This window comes from Oratosquilla oratoria, unplaced genomic scaffold (genome assembly GCF_046742065.1).
Source record: "Oratosquilla oratoria isolate Oo_2021 unplaced genomic scaffold, ASM4674206v1 SCAFFOLD282, whole genome shotgun sequence".
Classification (NCBI taxonomy): Eukaryota; Metazoa; Arthropoda; class Malacostraca; order Stomatopoda; family Squillidae; genus Oratosquilla; species Oratosquilla oratoria.
In genome coordinates, this window is record NW_027467633.1 from 90,001 (window position 1) to 105,374 (window position 15,374).

Below are 15,374 nucleotides of genomic sequence, written 5' to 3' on the forward strand. Positions count from 1 at the left end.
ATGTTGTTTACAACAGAGCTCCTACGTCAAGTAACTTTTACTCTCATCTGTACCACACCCACGAACATTAAGATACCTAAACCTTAGGGTTCTGAGTCGGGACTTCTACCTTCTGCCAGGAGTTTCTATTAAATCAAGACTAGGGTAGGTTCTGAAGGGGAACCGGCACCCTATATGTATATAGGAAAGTCAATGTGACAATTCTACAGAAGAGTAGTGGAAAAATAAAAATAGTTGGTCAGCATGGGAACTTGTGTTGAGACTTTTCGGGGCATATAGTTTCTGCTAGAAGTTTCTGTTAAATCAAGACAGGTGGGTTTTGAAGGGGGGCCGACACTCTTTCATGATATGCATTTGGAAAAGACAATGTGACAATTCTACATAAGGAATAGTTGAAAAATTAAAATAGTTGGGCAGCATCGGAACTTGTGTTGAGGCTTTTCGTAACCTATTTTTCTTTATCAAGAAAGAAAAATCATATTCCATCCGTGTGCGCAATATGTGCCTAACTGTATACAGTGAGACCTCTCATTAACGGACACCGCATTACCGGATATCGGATGCAACGGACAAAATCCGCTGGTCCGGTCCAACAGTAAATTTCGTGGGTAGGGTGATTGCGTCCGTTAGTTCGGCGTTTGTCCGCCGAGTGGCTGATGGCGTGATGGAGCGCACTTTGTTTTGTTTACTAATTAACTAATTAACAAGATCGTGATCGATGTGGACGTTTGGACGTTTATTAGCTGTGTTTGCGGTGTTTTCGCTGTGTTTCGGTGTTTTTGGTGCTGTTGTTTAGTGCTGTGCAATCACTATGCCACCCAAAGCTAAAGCAAAGCGTATTAATGTAGATATTAAGAAGAAATTAGAGCTAATTAAGAAGTTGGAATCAGGTGTGTGTGTGGCCAGAGTGTGTGAGGAGTTTGGAGTTAAAAAACAAACAGTGAGTGATATTCGTAAAGCGAAGGATAAGTTAAAGCAATATACCACTCATTTTGATGTCTGTGCTAGTAAGGACGAGAAATGTGTTGAACATGCTCGTAAGCATATGAAAATTCCTCGTAGTAAGCACCTTGATGACGCGGTGTATAAATGGTATGTTCAGTAACGTTCGGTAAAGATCAAAGTGCGTGGTGTTGAGATCATGACCGCTGCTGATAAATTTGCTCGTCAAACGAATATTGACTGTAAGGCTAGCACTGGTCTAATTACATTTTACAGGTATTTTGGTATTAATACGTATGTATGCATACTATGATTTTATAAAACTTAAGAGGTGATCTCCCCCCAATACACACACACACACACAAAACAGTCCAAATCAACGGATTATTCACATCAATGGACACCGTTACCCTCCTTTTAGTCCGTTAATGAGAGGTCTCACTGTACTCGTACACCGTATTCGGCAGGCAGTAACCAGAACTTTAGCCTCGTTCCACTGCTCAAGTAACTATTCAGGAACCATGTTGCTTTTTTCCAATATTCCAACGTGAGTAGTTTTGAAATGTTATCTTCCTTTTTACATAAGTTTGTTTGTTATATTCACTCATTGCAACTTGAAAAGATCGCCTGTGTTTTTGTTAGCCAATCAGAACATCACCTGAGCTGATCTCGGACTCTTAGCCAATCACAACACAGCCTGGGCACAGACTACTCATTAGTAGCTTTTCAGGAACCATGTATCATTCATTCAGTGTTTTTACGTGAGTAGTTTTCAGAAAATATTTCACTTTTTACTTAGGTTTGTTTATAGTTTTCACAATTGACAACAAATCTCACCCCCCTCGTTGTTTCCTCTCTTATCTTCCTCCTCTCCTTGTCAACCTGTAACATAAAAAAAGATCCACACTAATACAACGCACACATCAGCCTGACATTTCAAGAAAGATCGACAGGAACGCCCAAGGACCGTTGTTTCTTACTGTGAGTTTCCAGTCAGTGAAACTTGAAGAAGCAATTGTATTTAATATTTTTTCGTAAGAATTTTCCCAATTATACTAAGTAAATTATGCTACATGTGAGACGACATGATACTGAAAGACGTTAGTGTATTATACCTTGCAAAACGGGTACAAAAAGAAACTCGAGTAAATAGTTTTAACAACAATGCTTTATTCCATATGGTAGTTTTCCAGACAATTCTCACCACCAAATTTTGTTCAAATGCTGAGTACTCGCCCACCGATAGGTGACGCCTTCTTGAGGGTATTGTGCTGACATCAGCTTACAGTGACGGAATTACATTTACCTCAATTACCCTCCTCAACAAGATGGCGAACTTTAAGTATCCAACTCTGGCTGACCCTCATAGACCTGAAGAAGTGTTAGAGCGACGAAGGGATGGAGAGCGTTTCGGTTCCTCGAAATGTTACGCCAGACGTGCGTTCGAGTAGACCGACCAACGCGCATTGTCTCTTCATTTCCTTCGTGACTACAGTGACGACGTCCTCAAACCCAGTTTTAAAAAGCAGACAGAAAGACAGACTGACATACGTTCACTGGGTCTTTAAAGGCCTTCGTGACAGTGCTGTACAGCGGAATGGCGTCCAAACAGACCAACAATTAGCAATACGTCAGTAACGACGATTATTGTGGGAAAAACTGTTGTGTAGCCACTCATGATGACTTCTCCTTTCTGTGTTGCTCCAAGGATTTCATAGACGACGATGAGGGCCAACTTAACCTTGCTTCAAATGGAACATCATTTCGTTCTCAGTTGAACGTTATTTTGAATCCAGCGGAACGTTTTTTGGTTCCATTGGAGAGCCCGCCAATCATCTTGGCTATACTTCACCGTAGTGTTGAAAGTACGGTCGGACAACGGGAAGAGTTAGCTGGTCGACTTCTGTAGAAAAAAAGACGATAGTTGTGAATAAATATCATGAGCCAGTTGTGGCGATTACCCAAAATCAGATCCGCAAGGGGCTGGGTGACAAAAAATATAAATAAGCTATACTAGGTCCTATTTATCTATATGTTTATTCATTGATTTATTCATCTATCTATTTTCATTCCCTTATTTATTTATCTATATATATTTTCTATCTATTCATTTACCTATACATCTATCTTAAGAACATAAAAATGAAAGAGACTGCAAGAGGCCATAAGGCCTACTCTAAAACAACCAATAATTTCAGTGGTGCGCACTACACGGTTTACTAAGTCTATACCATACGATCCAAACTACTGTAAACGAGTTCTTGCCTATTTTCTTCTTAACTGCCTTGCTGCCTTGAAATATCTTATTTCAATTTATGTTTATATATTCTATTTAAATATATTTTAAACGTTTATATATATGTTGAGACATTCTGACAGGTTGATGTAAGCGGAATAGGAAACACAGGAGTCTTAGTCTTGAGTTTATTCCTGACTAGTTTCGCAGGTATGCTTTTTCAAAAGCATACCTGCGAAACTAGTCAGGAATAAACTCAAGACTAAGACTCCTGTGTTTCCTATTCCGTTTATATATATATATATATATATATATATATATATATGTACATATATATATAATTCATTCTCTTTTGTATGTAAGCAACTTGTACGCATGCATGTACGCCCAACTCACCTCACGGAAGCTGACACTGCGGCTGATTTTGCCTTTAGTGGAATGTTTTCGCCAGGCGGAGTTGAAATGGTTCCAGGGGCCTCGCAGTTCCCCTGGGTGCTGGCACTGGATGACTGGCAAGAGGCAGGTGTTCCCTGGGTCACCTCGGAAGGGATGAATGCGAAGGTAACCCAGAAGCCCTTTGCGGTTGTGCCTGTTGGGAGAGAGGCGGAGAAAAATGAATGGGGAAAGTGACTACGAGAGGTTCTGTGGCTCTGGGGAGAGAGGAAGAGGAGAGAAATGGGTTTAAGAAGGAAATAGGCAAGAACTGGTTTACCAACAGGGTAGATAACGAATAGAGTAGATGTAGTAACCATCTAGCGAGCGCTGAAACAATGGTTCCTTTTTAGAGAAAATCTGATCATTTTATGGATAGGGATGAAAAGGAGCAAGGGACATAGAACTGCCTAGTGTAAGCCTTATGGTCTCTTGCAGTCTCCCCCATTCTTATGGAGAGAGGTTCTGTGGCTGTGGGAAGAGAGGAAGAGAAAAGTTAAGGGAAAAGAAAGTGATGAGATGACAGTAAGATCTTTCGTATAATACTTCTTCTGGAAATGTAATATACAAAAGATATTGCTGTCATTTCGTTATACTTTTTCCTATGGTGTTGACGCATACATCTTACGGTGAAGTGATGATTCTGTATACACACACACACACGCACACACACACACACACACATGTATATATATATATATATGTATATATATATATATTTATATGTATATATATATATTTATATATATATATATTTATATATATATATACATGTATATATATATGTGTGTGTGTGTGTGTGTGTGTGTGTTGTGTGCGCGCGTGTGTGTGTTTGTGTGTGTGTGTGTGTGTGTGTGTGTGTGTGTGTGTGTATGTGCAGGAACATCACTTCACCGTGGGATATAAAAAAAAAAGAGAAAATAAACAACAGACGGTAAGATTTTTCGTGCTTTACATCTTCAGGCTAACATTATCTCTGAGAGAGAAAGAGAGGAAGACAGGAGAGCGAGAGAGAGACAAATAGCCCATCCTTCGCTTTGTGTCCTTTTCTTTGTTTCATTTTTGGCCCGTAAAACATGAGTATAAATATGCACCTGTTGTTTCTTCCTGACAGTCTTGAAAAAATATACATAAAAAATAGAAAAACAAAATAAGATAAAGTACTCACTCTGTAACTTTCATGGCAGTGGTCTTAGTGAAGGCCATGACGCCAGCCTTGGCAGCGGCATAATGATTGTGGCCCTGGAATTCGTAGGCCGCCAAACTCGAGAAGTTGACGACGGCGCCCTTGCTGATGCCAGCTTTGGCTAAGAAGTTCGCTGAGACTTGGTTCACGACGTAGGCTCCCTGCAGACACGGAAAACTTCTAGTTTTGGGAAAGTGGCCAAATGTAACAAGTAACGTTCTATTGCGATATGATTTAGGCATCCTTATAATATGCCAAATTACTATCGAATAGTGTCAAGACATCCCTGAGTGATCTACTCATCACTATGTAATCACGAAAAGAAGAAAAAAAAAAAAAATCCAAGTAGTGCTAGATCTATCTGCATGTACCAAGGTCTTCTTCTCCCATATAAGGGAGGTAGCTAACCAAGGCACATCCCCCTCCCACACACATTCCACTCCCATCTGCTACCCTTGCTTCCCTCTCAGCTCCTCGTGGATGAAGGGTCCATCCCTGTCTCCCGCCCACTGCCCGGGTCAGAAGCAATGCAAGAAGACACAGGAGCACATCCACAGCAGGGCCGCTTCATTTACATGGTGACCCTCTCTCTTCGTCCTCTCATGCGGAAAATAGAGAAGACGGGGAAAAAATCCCTTCAGGCTCTGTCACAATATCATCCATACACATTGTATCTGTAAACAAATTATATGTTTCTGTATTCTTAATCGCGGAAAATATATGCCCGAGGAAATGCACTTCACGCTGGGCAAATTAAATCAATCAGTGATATTTCTGGAACCATTTCAGGCTGCACCGACACGCTACTAGGACAACACACCCTTTTTCACTTCCTTAACAACCTAAAGTTCTAACCTTGTCGACCTTACTGTGCTTTATCACTCTTTTTCCTTTGTCTGGTTCCCATACGTTCTTGTACATGGTTCACTCGTAGAGTTATCTCTATCGATGACTGCAGTTATCTTTAGTGCTGCTGATGGGGCATCTCAATGTCCGTTTTCCGCCGACATTTCGCAGGCGTCGCATCAGCCTCGGTGCCCCTACGTCAGTGGACCAGGGGGAAGGCCTCTGGGGGGAAGATGCAAAGGCAAATCAATACCTTACCGAGGCGAGACTCCCCCAGGGAGGACTCGCGTCCACAAACCTTGCAAAGGCTCGAACCTAACGCACTTACCACCGGACTGGATCACCCCCGACGCCAGCATGTCTAAAGGCGTTATCATATTAAGCTATTTTCCCTCCGACTGTTGGAGCAGATTTGCAGCCCACAACTTTCGGGAAGGAATCTGATATGCTGGAGGAAAGTAATTTTCCTTCAGCATATCAAATGGCAGTCTATGTCATTTGTGGAGAAAACAAAATAGTTTTACGGGGGGAGGGAAAGTTCTGGAGGTGGGCGGTATCGCCGATGAACTGGAGGTTGGAGGAAATATAGCCCAGTGTGATAACCCATTAAAAAGTCTCCGGAAACCTCATCCTCCTTACCTTCAGGTTGATGTCGATGATGTCCATGATGGCCCTCTCGTTCTGGTTATCGATGGCTCCCGTCTCGTAGACGCCAGTGGCGTGGCCGATGAGGGTCGGTGGTCGGCCGTAGGTCTTTGTGGCGGCAGCAAACCCGTCCTGAACTGTCAGCTGGTCACGGACATCCATCTGAACAGCCAAGTGGCTATTCGGTCCTAAAGCAGGTGGACTGAATGATAGATTGAATAGATGGTGGATTGATTAATTTATTAACTAGATTGTGGACTGCCTGTTCGATCCTAGAGAAAGTGGACTGGCTGATAGATTGACTTGATGGTGGACTGGCTGATAGATTGACTTGATGGTGGACTGGCTGATAGATTGACTTGATGGTGGACTGACTGATAAATTAACTAGATGGTGGACTGACCGACAAATTTGTAAAGTGTCATGGTAGGGTGGAGACTAATTCCGCGGGAAGATATTGGAAATGTGATGCTAGATGTTGCTCCCATAAAATGCGATGGTTGAAGCTGGGGTCTGTTTTTGCTACACTCGGTAGAAGTAGGCAACATCTAATTTTTGTCTCAACAAAATCAAAACACTAAAGGTGGCGGCCACTAGGCTAGCATGCTACATGCTTTTGCTACTTCGTTTGAGTAGAAACGACTTCAGTTACAATATTCTAGAATTCCGTAAGAACATCTCAGCAATGCGTCTAACATTCGTATAGATTTATCTTCTCTTGGTTCGTCATTCAGCTTCTCACTCTATGACGCAAGAGTAATTTGACACTTGGAAATTGGAAAAACAAGAGATCGTGACCGAAGTCGTTTCTACTCAAAGGAAGTAGCAAAAGCAAGTAGCATGCTAGTGAGAAATGTCTAATGTGCCACCACCTTATCACGTCAGTTTACTTCAAAAGGAAAGCTACCGACATGACGTCATGAAATATTGCGACGTCAAACGACTCGGCGCAGCTTCCTCATGGACGTCAAGTCGTTGGTTTTCTTTCCAAAGTGAACCGGAAATTTATTATTCAGAGGCTACAAGAGAAGGAGTGGGTGGAGGTGGGGGAGCAAACACAGGAAATGGAGCGTAGCAAAAATACTATCATCAATAGTTTGTTAATACTAATTTAACATTAAGTCTACAGGCAGGCCTCGAACTCCAACCTCTGCAGTGGCGCACAGATTCTAAAAATATTATGAGAAAGGAAGGTATTTTGAATATGTAAACATAGGTGAAATGTAGAATTAACACTTTATTCGGTTTGAATATAAATCAACCAAATTTACTTGATTATTTCCCCCCAAATGGTCTGATTGGATGCCCCCCTCCTCCCATTTGGATACCCGGGGTCATCGCCCCTTCGACCTCCCCCTCCCCCTCTGCACGCCACTGCCTCCACGAATCTACCCTATAGATAAAATGAAACTCATGATCGAGTTCTTACTGTTGAGCATCAGCACCGTTTTCTTTGCCGATTCAAGGTTGAGATCGGCTACCACGACTTTTGCTCCCTCGCGGTCCAGGAGGCGGCACACGCAGCGCCCAATCCCGCTGCCACCGCCTGAGGGCCCAGAGCAAGAAACAAGTAAATGAATAAATAAATAAGTAAATGAATAAATGAATGTCTCACTATCTCACTCGCACAAAGTGGGAAGTAAGAAACCCCAGGTAGGGCTAGTCCTGGTAGTTGCGGCATGCCGGTTTTTTTTTTTTTTTTTTTTTTTTTTTTTTTTATTAAGTCCGACGTTAGGCTGCTTCCCGGCCTGGCCAGGGTAAATGAATAAATTATAAAATGTATAAATTGATAAATGAATGAATGAATCGGTAAATGAAAAAAAAAATGTATAAATAAAAAATAATAAATATATTGATAAATAGACACATAGATGAATAGATAGATAAGTAAATAGATAAATGAACAGATGAATAATACTTGAATAAGTAATATGCAACTTTCTAGAATGCTACAACATATTTACCTCAAACAACGACAAAACTAGTAGCGTAGGCTTACTATAGTTGGATTATGAAAAATATATATATATTGCTCCACATGAGAGATTACTGACTAAACTCATTTTAACAAACTGGTTTAACAATTGTAAACAGCATTTGTTCCAGAAAGATGTTATGAGTGGAGTCCCTCATGATTCCTTTCTAAAAGCGTCATCATACTGGGTTTTTTTTCCTTCAACCTCCAATTAATTGGCCGTACCACTCACCTCCAGCAGTTTTTCCGCCGTAAAATCATTATGGCAAACTATTTTGTTTTCTCAACAAAAACACAAAGAATGTCATTTGATATGCTGGAGGTAAATTATTTTCCTCAGCGAATCAGATTCCTTCCCGAAATCTGCGGTCTGCAAATCTGTTCCAACAGTCGGAGGAAAAATAGCCCAATGTGATAACGCCTTCAGTGACCCTCCTCATTCGGGGCACAGCACAACACTAGGCCAAGCTCATCTAACCGCCGAACACTGAATGATGATGATGATGATTCATTCAACGTCACGAGCTCCCTCTATCAGGTGGCTAAGACGGTACCCCTTACAGAGGACTTAATAGTGTGGAATTTAATGAACCATGCCCTTGGTCCAACTCGTTGGCGAAAGCGCTCGAACTGCCGTCATCTCGACCTTCGCTGCAAGTAGCGACGCTCTAAACAGCTCAGCCAGCGAGTATCTACTGAGTGAGCTCCTCATAATTCTCACACAACACAATTTATCTGCAGTCCAAACACAAATTGAAATGAATATTTATATACTGTTTCTAATCACAGCAATGTGGGACGGAGGGGTCACAGAACTCAAGGACTGTCAGTCTCCCCTCCCCACGAAAAGAGGTGGTCGAGGAACACTGGTTCGGGTTGCTTACCTGTGACGAGGGCGACGTTTCCCTTCAGAGGAGCTGGAGTTGGAGCCATGGTTTCTCCACATTTAACCAGGACAACGGCAGGTCAACAGGTATTGTGGTGACTGGACCAGGAGCCCAGGCCTATTTATCCGCAGGAATGGAGGGGGGGAACGAGGGAGTAGGTAGTGGGTGGAGGCATGCTTTGTTGTATTATCAGTGAAAAGGTGCTGATTTGATAAAGGTTACTGAGGAGGGCGACTTATCAGGGACAAATACATAAATAAACAACTGACTCACTAACCAACAGACTAACTATCTGTCTAACTAGACAGGTAAATAAATGAATGAATTATATATTTAATTGAATAATTGATTAATGATCCAATAACTAAATAGACAAATGTACTAAACCTTTCATTACGGTAACGCTCTTCGTGGATTTTGCCGAAGGACTTCTGACGACGACTACCTGAGACCAAGGTGGAAGAGAACGCTCCTGAAGGAATTCTCGAACAATGACACTTTCTATGGATCCCCTAAATGCCTGATTTAGTACCATATAAAAGAAGACCCCAAAGATGGTGGGGGTAAGGGCACAACCTTGTTTTACACCACTGAGTATATTGAATGGCTCAGAGATGCTGCCATCTAACTGTACGATGGCTTCGATGTTATCATAGAATGATTTGATGAAGCTGTGGAGTTTTTTTTTTTTTTTTTTTTTTTTTTAATACCACTTCCTCTGGCGAGGTCGAATGCCTTGAAAAGGTCAATTAAGGCAATATATATAGGCATTTGTTGTTCCCTAGATTTTTCTTGCCACTGTTGGAGAGCAAATATCATGTCTACTGTTGAGCATCCTGCACGAAAAGTACATTGAGCTTCAGGGTAGACCCTGTATGCAAGAAATTGAAAACGATCAAGGACTATACGGTCATATACTTTACCAACAATGCTATGTCATGAAACACTTCTATAATTGGTGCAGTTCTCAGAATCATCTTTATTTTTGCATAAACCTCGTATACTCGTATAAGTGTATATATTATGATCGAGAAATACATGAATTAAAGGTCAAATTTAGCAGAAGTAAACAAACAGATAGGATCCTACGAATGCAGCTGTTTTCCCATTATCTAGATCAAAGTAGTAAAGGTAAGTGCCTACATATTTACATAGAGTACTCACATAAAAAAAAAGAATTGCGTGACCCAAGAACAAGACCACCAGTATATACAAAGTATCGTAAAGACGGCGGCACATTGAGTATTTCTCGCTAGCATGCTACTTGTTTTTGCTACTTAGTCTGAATAGAAACGACTTCGGTTAGGATATTTTGTTTTCCAATTTCCGAATGTCAAATTACACCTTGCGTCGTATAGTAAGAAGCTGAATGATGAACTAAGAGAAGTTGAACCTATACGAATGTTAGACACATTATTGAGATGTCTTTACGGAAGTCTAAGATATTGTAACCGAAGTCGTTTCTACTCAGACGAAGTGGCAAAAGCAAGTAGCATGCTAGCGAGAAATGTCTAATGTACCGCCACCTTCAACCTCGCCAAATGGAGGTTGCCCGCGAAGACTGTATCAACCCCTCAGTCGATAAGTCTTGTTGATATTGTGAAGAAATCGGGGGTAATGACACGCAACAATAAATTCAATCTAATCTTACTTTTTAGCTGATTGAAAGACCTCCCCAAACCTGATAATAATGTTTTGCAATGCAAATTGATTTTTCATTTTCACAACGACATGCCTCATTTCAAAAGGGCATATTCAAATATGTTTTGCAAATGTCCTACAGCGTTTGAGACTTGTTACGCTTCATGGCTTATGTTAGTGATCTACGACTAAAACGCAAATTAAATAATCACTGAGGGTTGATATAGTTATTAAAGACTGTTTCCCCGGGATATTACTGAAAAAATCAAAACTTAATCTATTTGGGATATCGTGGTGTCGTCATAATATTTGAAATGTTCTTTTAATAACGTCCTTGACTACGAAAACAATGTTTGTTCACTTTTCGCTCCTTACATCAGACACAGCCTTAGCAACAGAATGTATTTTTTTTAATTTGTCTTGCGGCAATGTACCAAAATAGAGTATACCTGCTCTCTCTCTCTCTCTCTCTCTCTCTCTCTCTCTCTCTCTCTCTCTCTCTCTCTCTCTCTCTCTCTCTCTCTCTCTCTCTCTCTCTCTCTCTCTCTCTCTCTCTCTCTCTCTCTCTCTCTCTCTCTCTCTCTCTCTCTCTCTCTCTCTCTCTCTCTCTCTCTCTCTCTCTCTCTCTCTCTCTCTCTCTCTCTCTCTCTCTCTCTCTCTCTCTCTCTCTCTCTCTCTCTCTCTCTCTCTCTCTCTCTCTCTCTCTCTCTCTCTCTCTCTCTCTCTCTCTCTCTCTCTCTCTCTCTCTCTCTCTCTCTCTCTCTCTCTCTCTCTCTCTCTCTCTCTCTCTCTCTCTCTCGCTCTAGGTGAAAGTATTCTAACTAAAAAAAATTTGGGTGGGGTGGACGGGGATATCTTGATTTAGAGACTGGTTCTTATATTGCTAAATGTTCTATGCATAAGGAATCCAGAGGTTACCAGACAACTGGAATTGGCTGAGGCGTTGTCACACTAGACCATTTTCCTCCAATTGCATGACCAGATTTGCAGCCCGCAGTTTTCGGGAAGGAATCTGATGTGCTGGAGGAAAATAATTTTCCTCCAGCATATCAAGTGACATTCTACGTAAATTATTGAGAAAAAAATAGTTTGCCACAGTGATTTGACGGCGGAAACAGTCCTGGAGGTGCGCGGTACCACCGATTGATTGGAGATTGGAGGAAAAATTGCCCAGTGTGATAACACCTTTACGCTACTTCAGATAAGTTCTAAATTTGAATCGGCTTTAAAGAGATTTTAATTTTTCTCTACCTGAAAAATAACGTCCCTTTAAGCCTATGCGCAAACTGAGACGCAGGCGACACAGGCAGTGCAGAGCAAAAGCAGACTTCCTGTTGCTGAATTGTACGTCAACGTTGGCGTATTGCCCGTAGACTTACACGTGAACGTTACTTATTTCATATTTCAGTATTGTTATTAATTATTACTAGTGCCCGCCCGAGGTGAGGTACGACGGATATGTGGCTTGCCTAGCAAATATGGATATGGATATAGACTGTCTACAAAAGACCATCTGATTTCGTAGGATCGGATTTTGTGGTAGGTGAAGAACGGTCTGTTAGAAAATGAGAGGTAGTGGTGTGAAAAAAGCGACTATTACCAATAAGTTTTTTTGGGTGTGGTTCAGGAGGCTTAGGCGTGCTCAAGGAGGCCCGGGTCGGCGTTCGATTCTCTAGATACTCCCTAAGATGTGTGGGAGAGATCTGGATGTGGGGATCCGGGTGGGGGGGGGGGGGACGCAGTCATGTCTGCAACTTGTGTCTCCTGTTGACCTTCCAAGTGAAAAATTCCCTGAGACTGAAAGAAATATTGATTACATAGGAGCGCGATATCAATGCGCTGGCCCCATTGGTTTGCTGATATGGGTGATAAGATAGTGGAAAGAAGTGTTAGGTCCTTAAAAGTGATAAGATAAGAGGAAAAAGTTGCTACTTAGGTCCTTAGCATGGAAGATTGTCGGTGATCAAGGACAACTTACCATCCGTCACGATGAAAAAACATTAAAAATAAAGAAGAGCAGGAATGGAAACAAGACAAAAAATTATGAAGATAAATGTGTAATCAGTTCCTAATTGAAAATATACATGACAACTGCTTGTTAAGATATTAGGGAGAGTCGGGGAGAGAGAGAAAATTACAGGAAGGGAAAAAATAGTGGAGGAGGATTATAGTGCCCTCTATTCCTACAACAAATATCGAGATGGGTCGGTCAAATAATAAAAAACGACGGAGGGAGCAGGACATTAGAGAAACAATGTGAGAGAGTTTTGATTGCCAAATGTGTATGCTGAGATGTGTGTGTGTGTGTGTGTGTGTGTGTGTGTGTGTGTGTGTGTGTGTGTGTGTGTGTGTGCGCGCGCCCTTGATCATCTCGACTGATGGGCTACACCAAGTGAGGGAACCCTTAGTCTTATGGGTTTCAGTTGTGGGGATAGGATATGAGGTACTTCCTATAATGCAATTGCCATTCCCCTGCAGCCTTCCATTTACTTTAGCCGTCTTGAGATCCCCGCTCGCTACCGGATTAATCAATATTGGGTCAAGATGGCTGAGACTAGGGATGCACATACCTAGCACAAATTTTTTTTTTCATCAAACGTCAAACGTCACAAGATGAGAGACGTGATGGGAAAGGTCGTCGTCGAACCGACTGACAACCATAAAGAGCTTATCACACTGGGTTATTTTTCCTTCAACCTCCGATTAATCGGCGGTACCACCCACCTCCAGAACTTTTTCCGCCGTAAAATCACTATGACAAAGTATTTTGTTTTCTCAACAAAAATACATAGAATGTCATTTGATATGTTGAAGGAAAATTATTTTCCTCCAGCATATCAGATTCCTTCCCGAAAGCTGCAGGCTGTAAATCTGCTCCAACAGTCGGAGGAAAAATAGCCCAGTGTGATAACACCATAAGCAATCAACACTGGAAGAAGAAGTCTTGGTAGGGACGAAGCATGAGTGAATAAAGACTTTCACCGTTTTCTGTGTTTACCTCACCACTTTGCCTTCCATTTGTCCCTCCCATTTCAATGAATATACAAGTAGGTAAGTAGATAAATCGATAAATTATTAAACAGTTAAGCAAAGGAACAAATAAGATTATAAACAGATAAGCATATATTTTTGCATGGAGGCCCGGGGGGGGGGGGAAGTACCTCCTTGTAGGTTTTGTTACTACGTGCAGACTACACGTAGACTTCTTATTCAAAACTCTTTACTTTAAAAGGAGCCAAGAAAAGAGGGAGAGAAGGGGGTGGATGGGATGGAGTGTATGGGGATGGAATGGGTGGGAGTGGTTTTTATGCCTTTTTTTTTTTTTTTTTTTTTTTTTGCTACCTCCCTTGTAAGGGGAAAAGGCTTTGGTATATGTATCATTCAAAACACAAGTGGTAACCAATGGTTCTCATTGCAGCCACAAAACCGCTAAAACTATCGAGTTTTTGCTACCAACAACAAAAAATACAACAATGTTTGCTAATTTTATACATTTTGTCATAAACAATAAGCAATACGACAATTATCTACATTCACATTTTACACGCATGCGCTGAGATACTCTTCTAATCATCCATCTCTACTCGTACTTTCAGCCAATTAAATGTTCTTTAGCAATGTTGGAGAAAACTTATTAGCAATAACGTTTTATTGATCTATTTATATACATATTTACTGATATATTTATCTTTATTTATTTATCTATTCATTTACTTATTTATCTATTTATCTATTTATCTATTCATTTATTTATTTGTTAATTTATTTATTTATTTGTTAATCTATTAATTTGTTCATTTGTTCATTTATCAATTTATTAATTTATTCACCTATTATTCTATTCACCTATTCATTCATTCATTTATTCATTTATATGTTTATTCATTGTATTTGGCTTCCCTTAATTATCAAGATCCTTAGAACAACCATTTCATTGCCTGAATAAAATCGCTTGGCGGAATGCAACAAATGCTAAGTCTTGAATTGCTGTGAAAATATTAACTAAGATGCGTTGAACCTCTTCTTTGCACAAGGGATTTACCTTAAATGAATTAAATCACCTTGTGACACAGAGAAGAAAGGCCGTGAACATTAGTGACAGGATTGGTTGATCATGCAGTTTTAAAGTAACGGCACACTAGACATTTCTCGCTAGCATGTTACTTGTTTTTGCTTCTTCGTTTGAATAGAAACGACTTCGGTTACAATATTTTGTTTTTCGAATTTCCAAATGTCAAATTATTCTTGCGTCAAATAACGAGAATTGAATGATGAAGTAAATTAAGATTATACGGATGTTAGACACATTGTTGAAATGTTCTTACGGAAATCTAGAATACTGTAATCGAAGTCATTTCTAGTCAAACGAAGTAGCATAAGTAGCATGCTAGCCTAGTGTGCCGCCACCTTTACCTAATCTTCTTTGACACATTTTCAAAAATCATCAATCGAAAGGAAATGAAGGGAAATAAATACACGTCCCTCAGTTGAAATCAATCAACGGTAGCTTCCCTAAATGATCTGAATGTGCATTTTTTTTTCCTAGAGGAGCGTGCAAAAAGGTTTTGATTGCATCAACCCTCG

At 40.7% G+C, this 15,374-nt stretch overlaps 1 protein-coding gene across 1 annotated transcript; it reads right to left on the bottom strand.

Moving 5' to 3' along the window:
* Positions 1-2,092: 2,092 nt before the first annotated feature.
* Positions 2,093-9,297, bottom strand: LOC143023035 ((3R)-3-hydroxyacyl-CoA dehydrogenase-like). Its single transcript, XM_076181488.1, has 6 exons — positions 9,147-9,297; positions 7,717-7,833; positions 6,282-6,475; positions 4,779-4,957; positions 3,575-3,767; positions 2,093-2,845 (listed from the first exon to the last, which is right to left on the bottom strand). The coding sequence occupies exons 1-6, from the start codon at positions 9,193-9,195 to the stop codon at positions 2,831-2,833; spliced, it is 747 nt and encodes a 248-aa protein (XP_076037603.1). The 5' UTR covers positions 9,196-9,297; the 3' UTR covers positions 2,093-2,830.
* Positions 9,298-15,374: the final 6,077 nt, after the last annotated feature.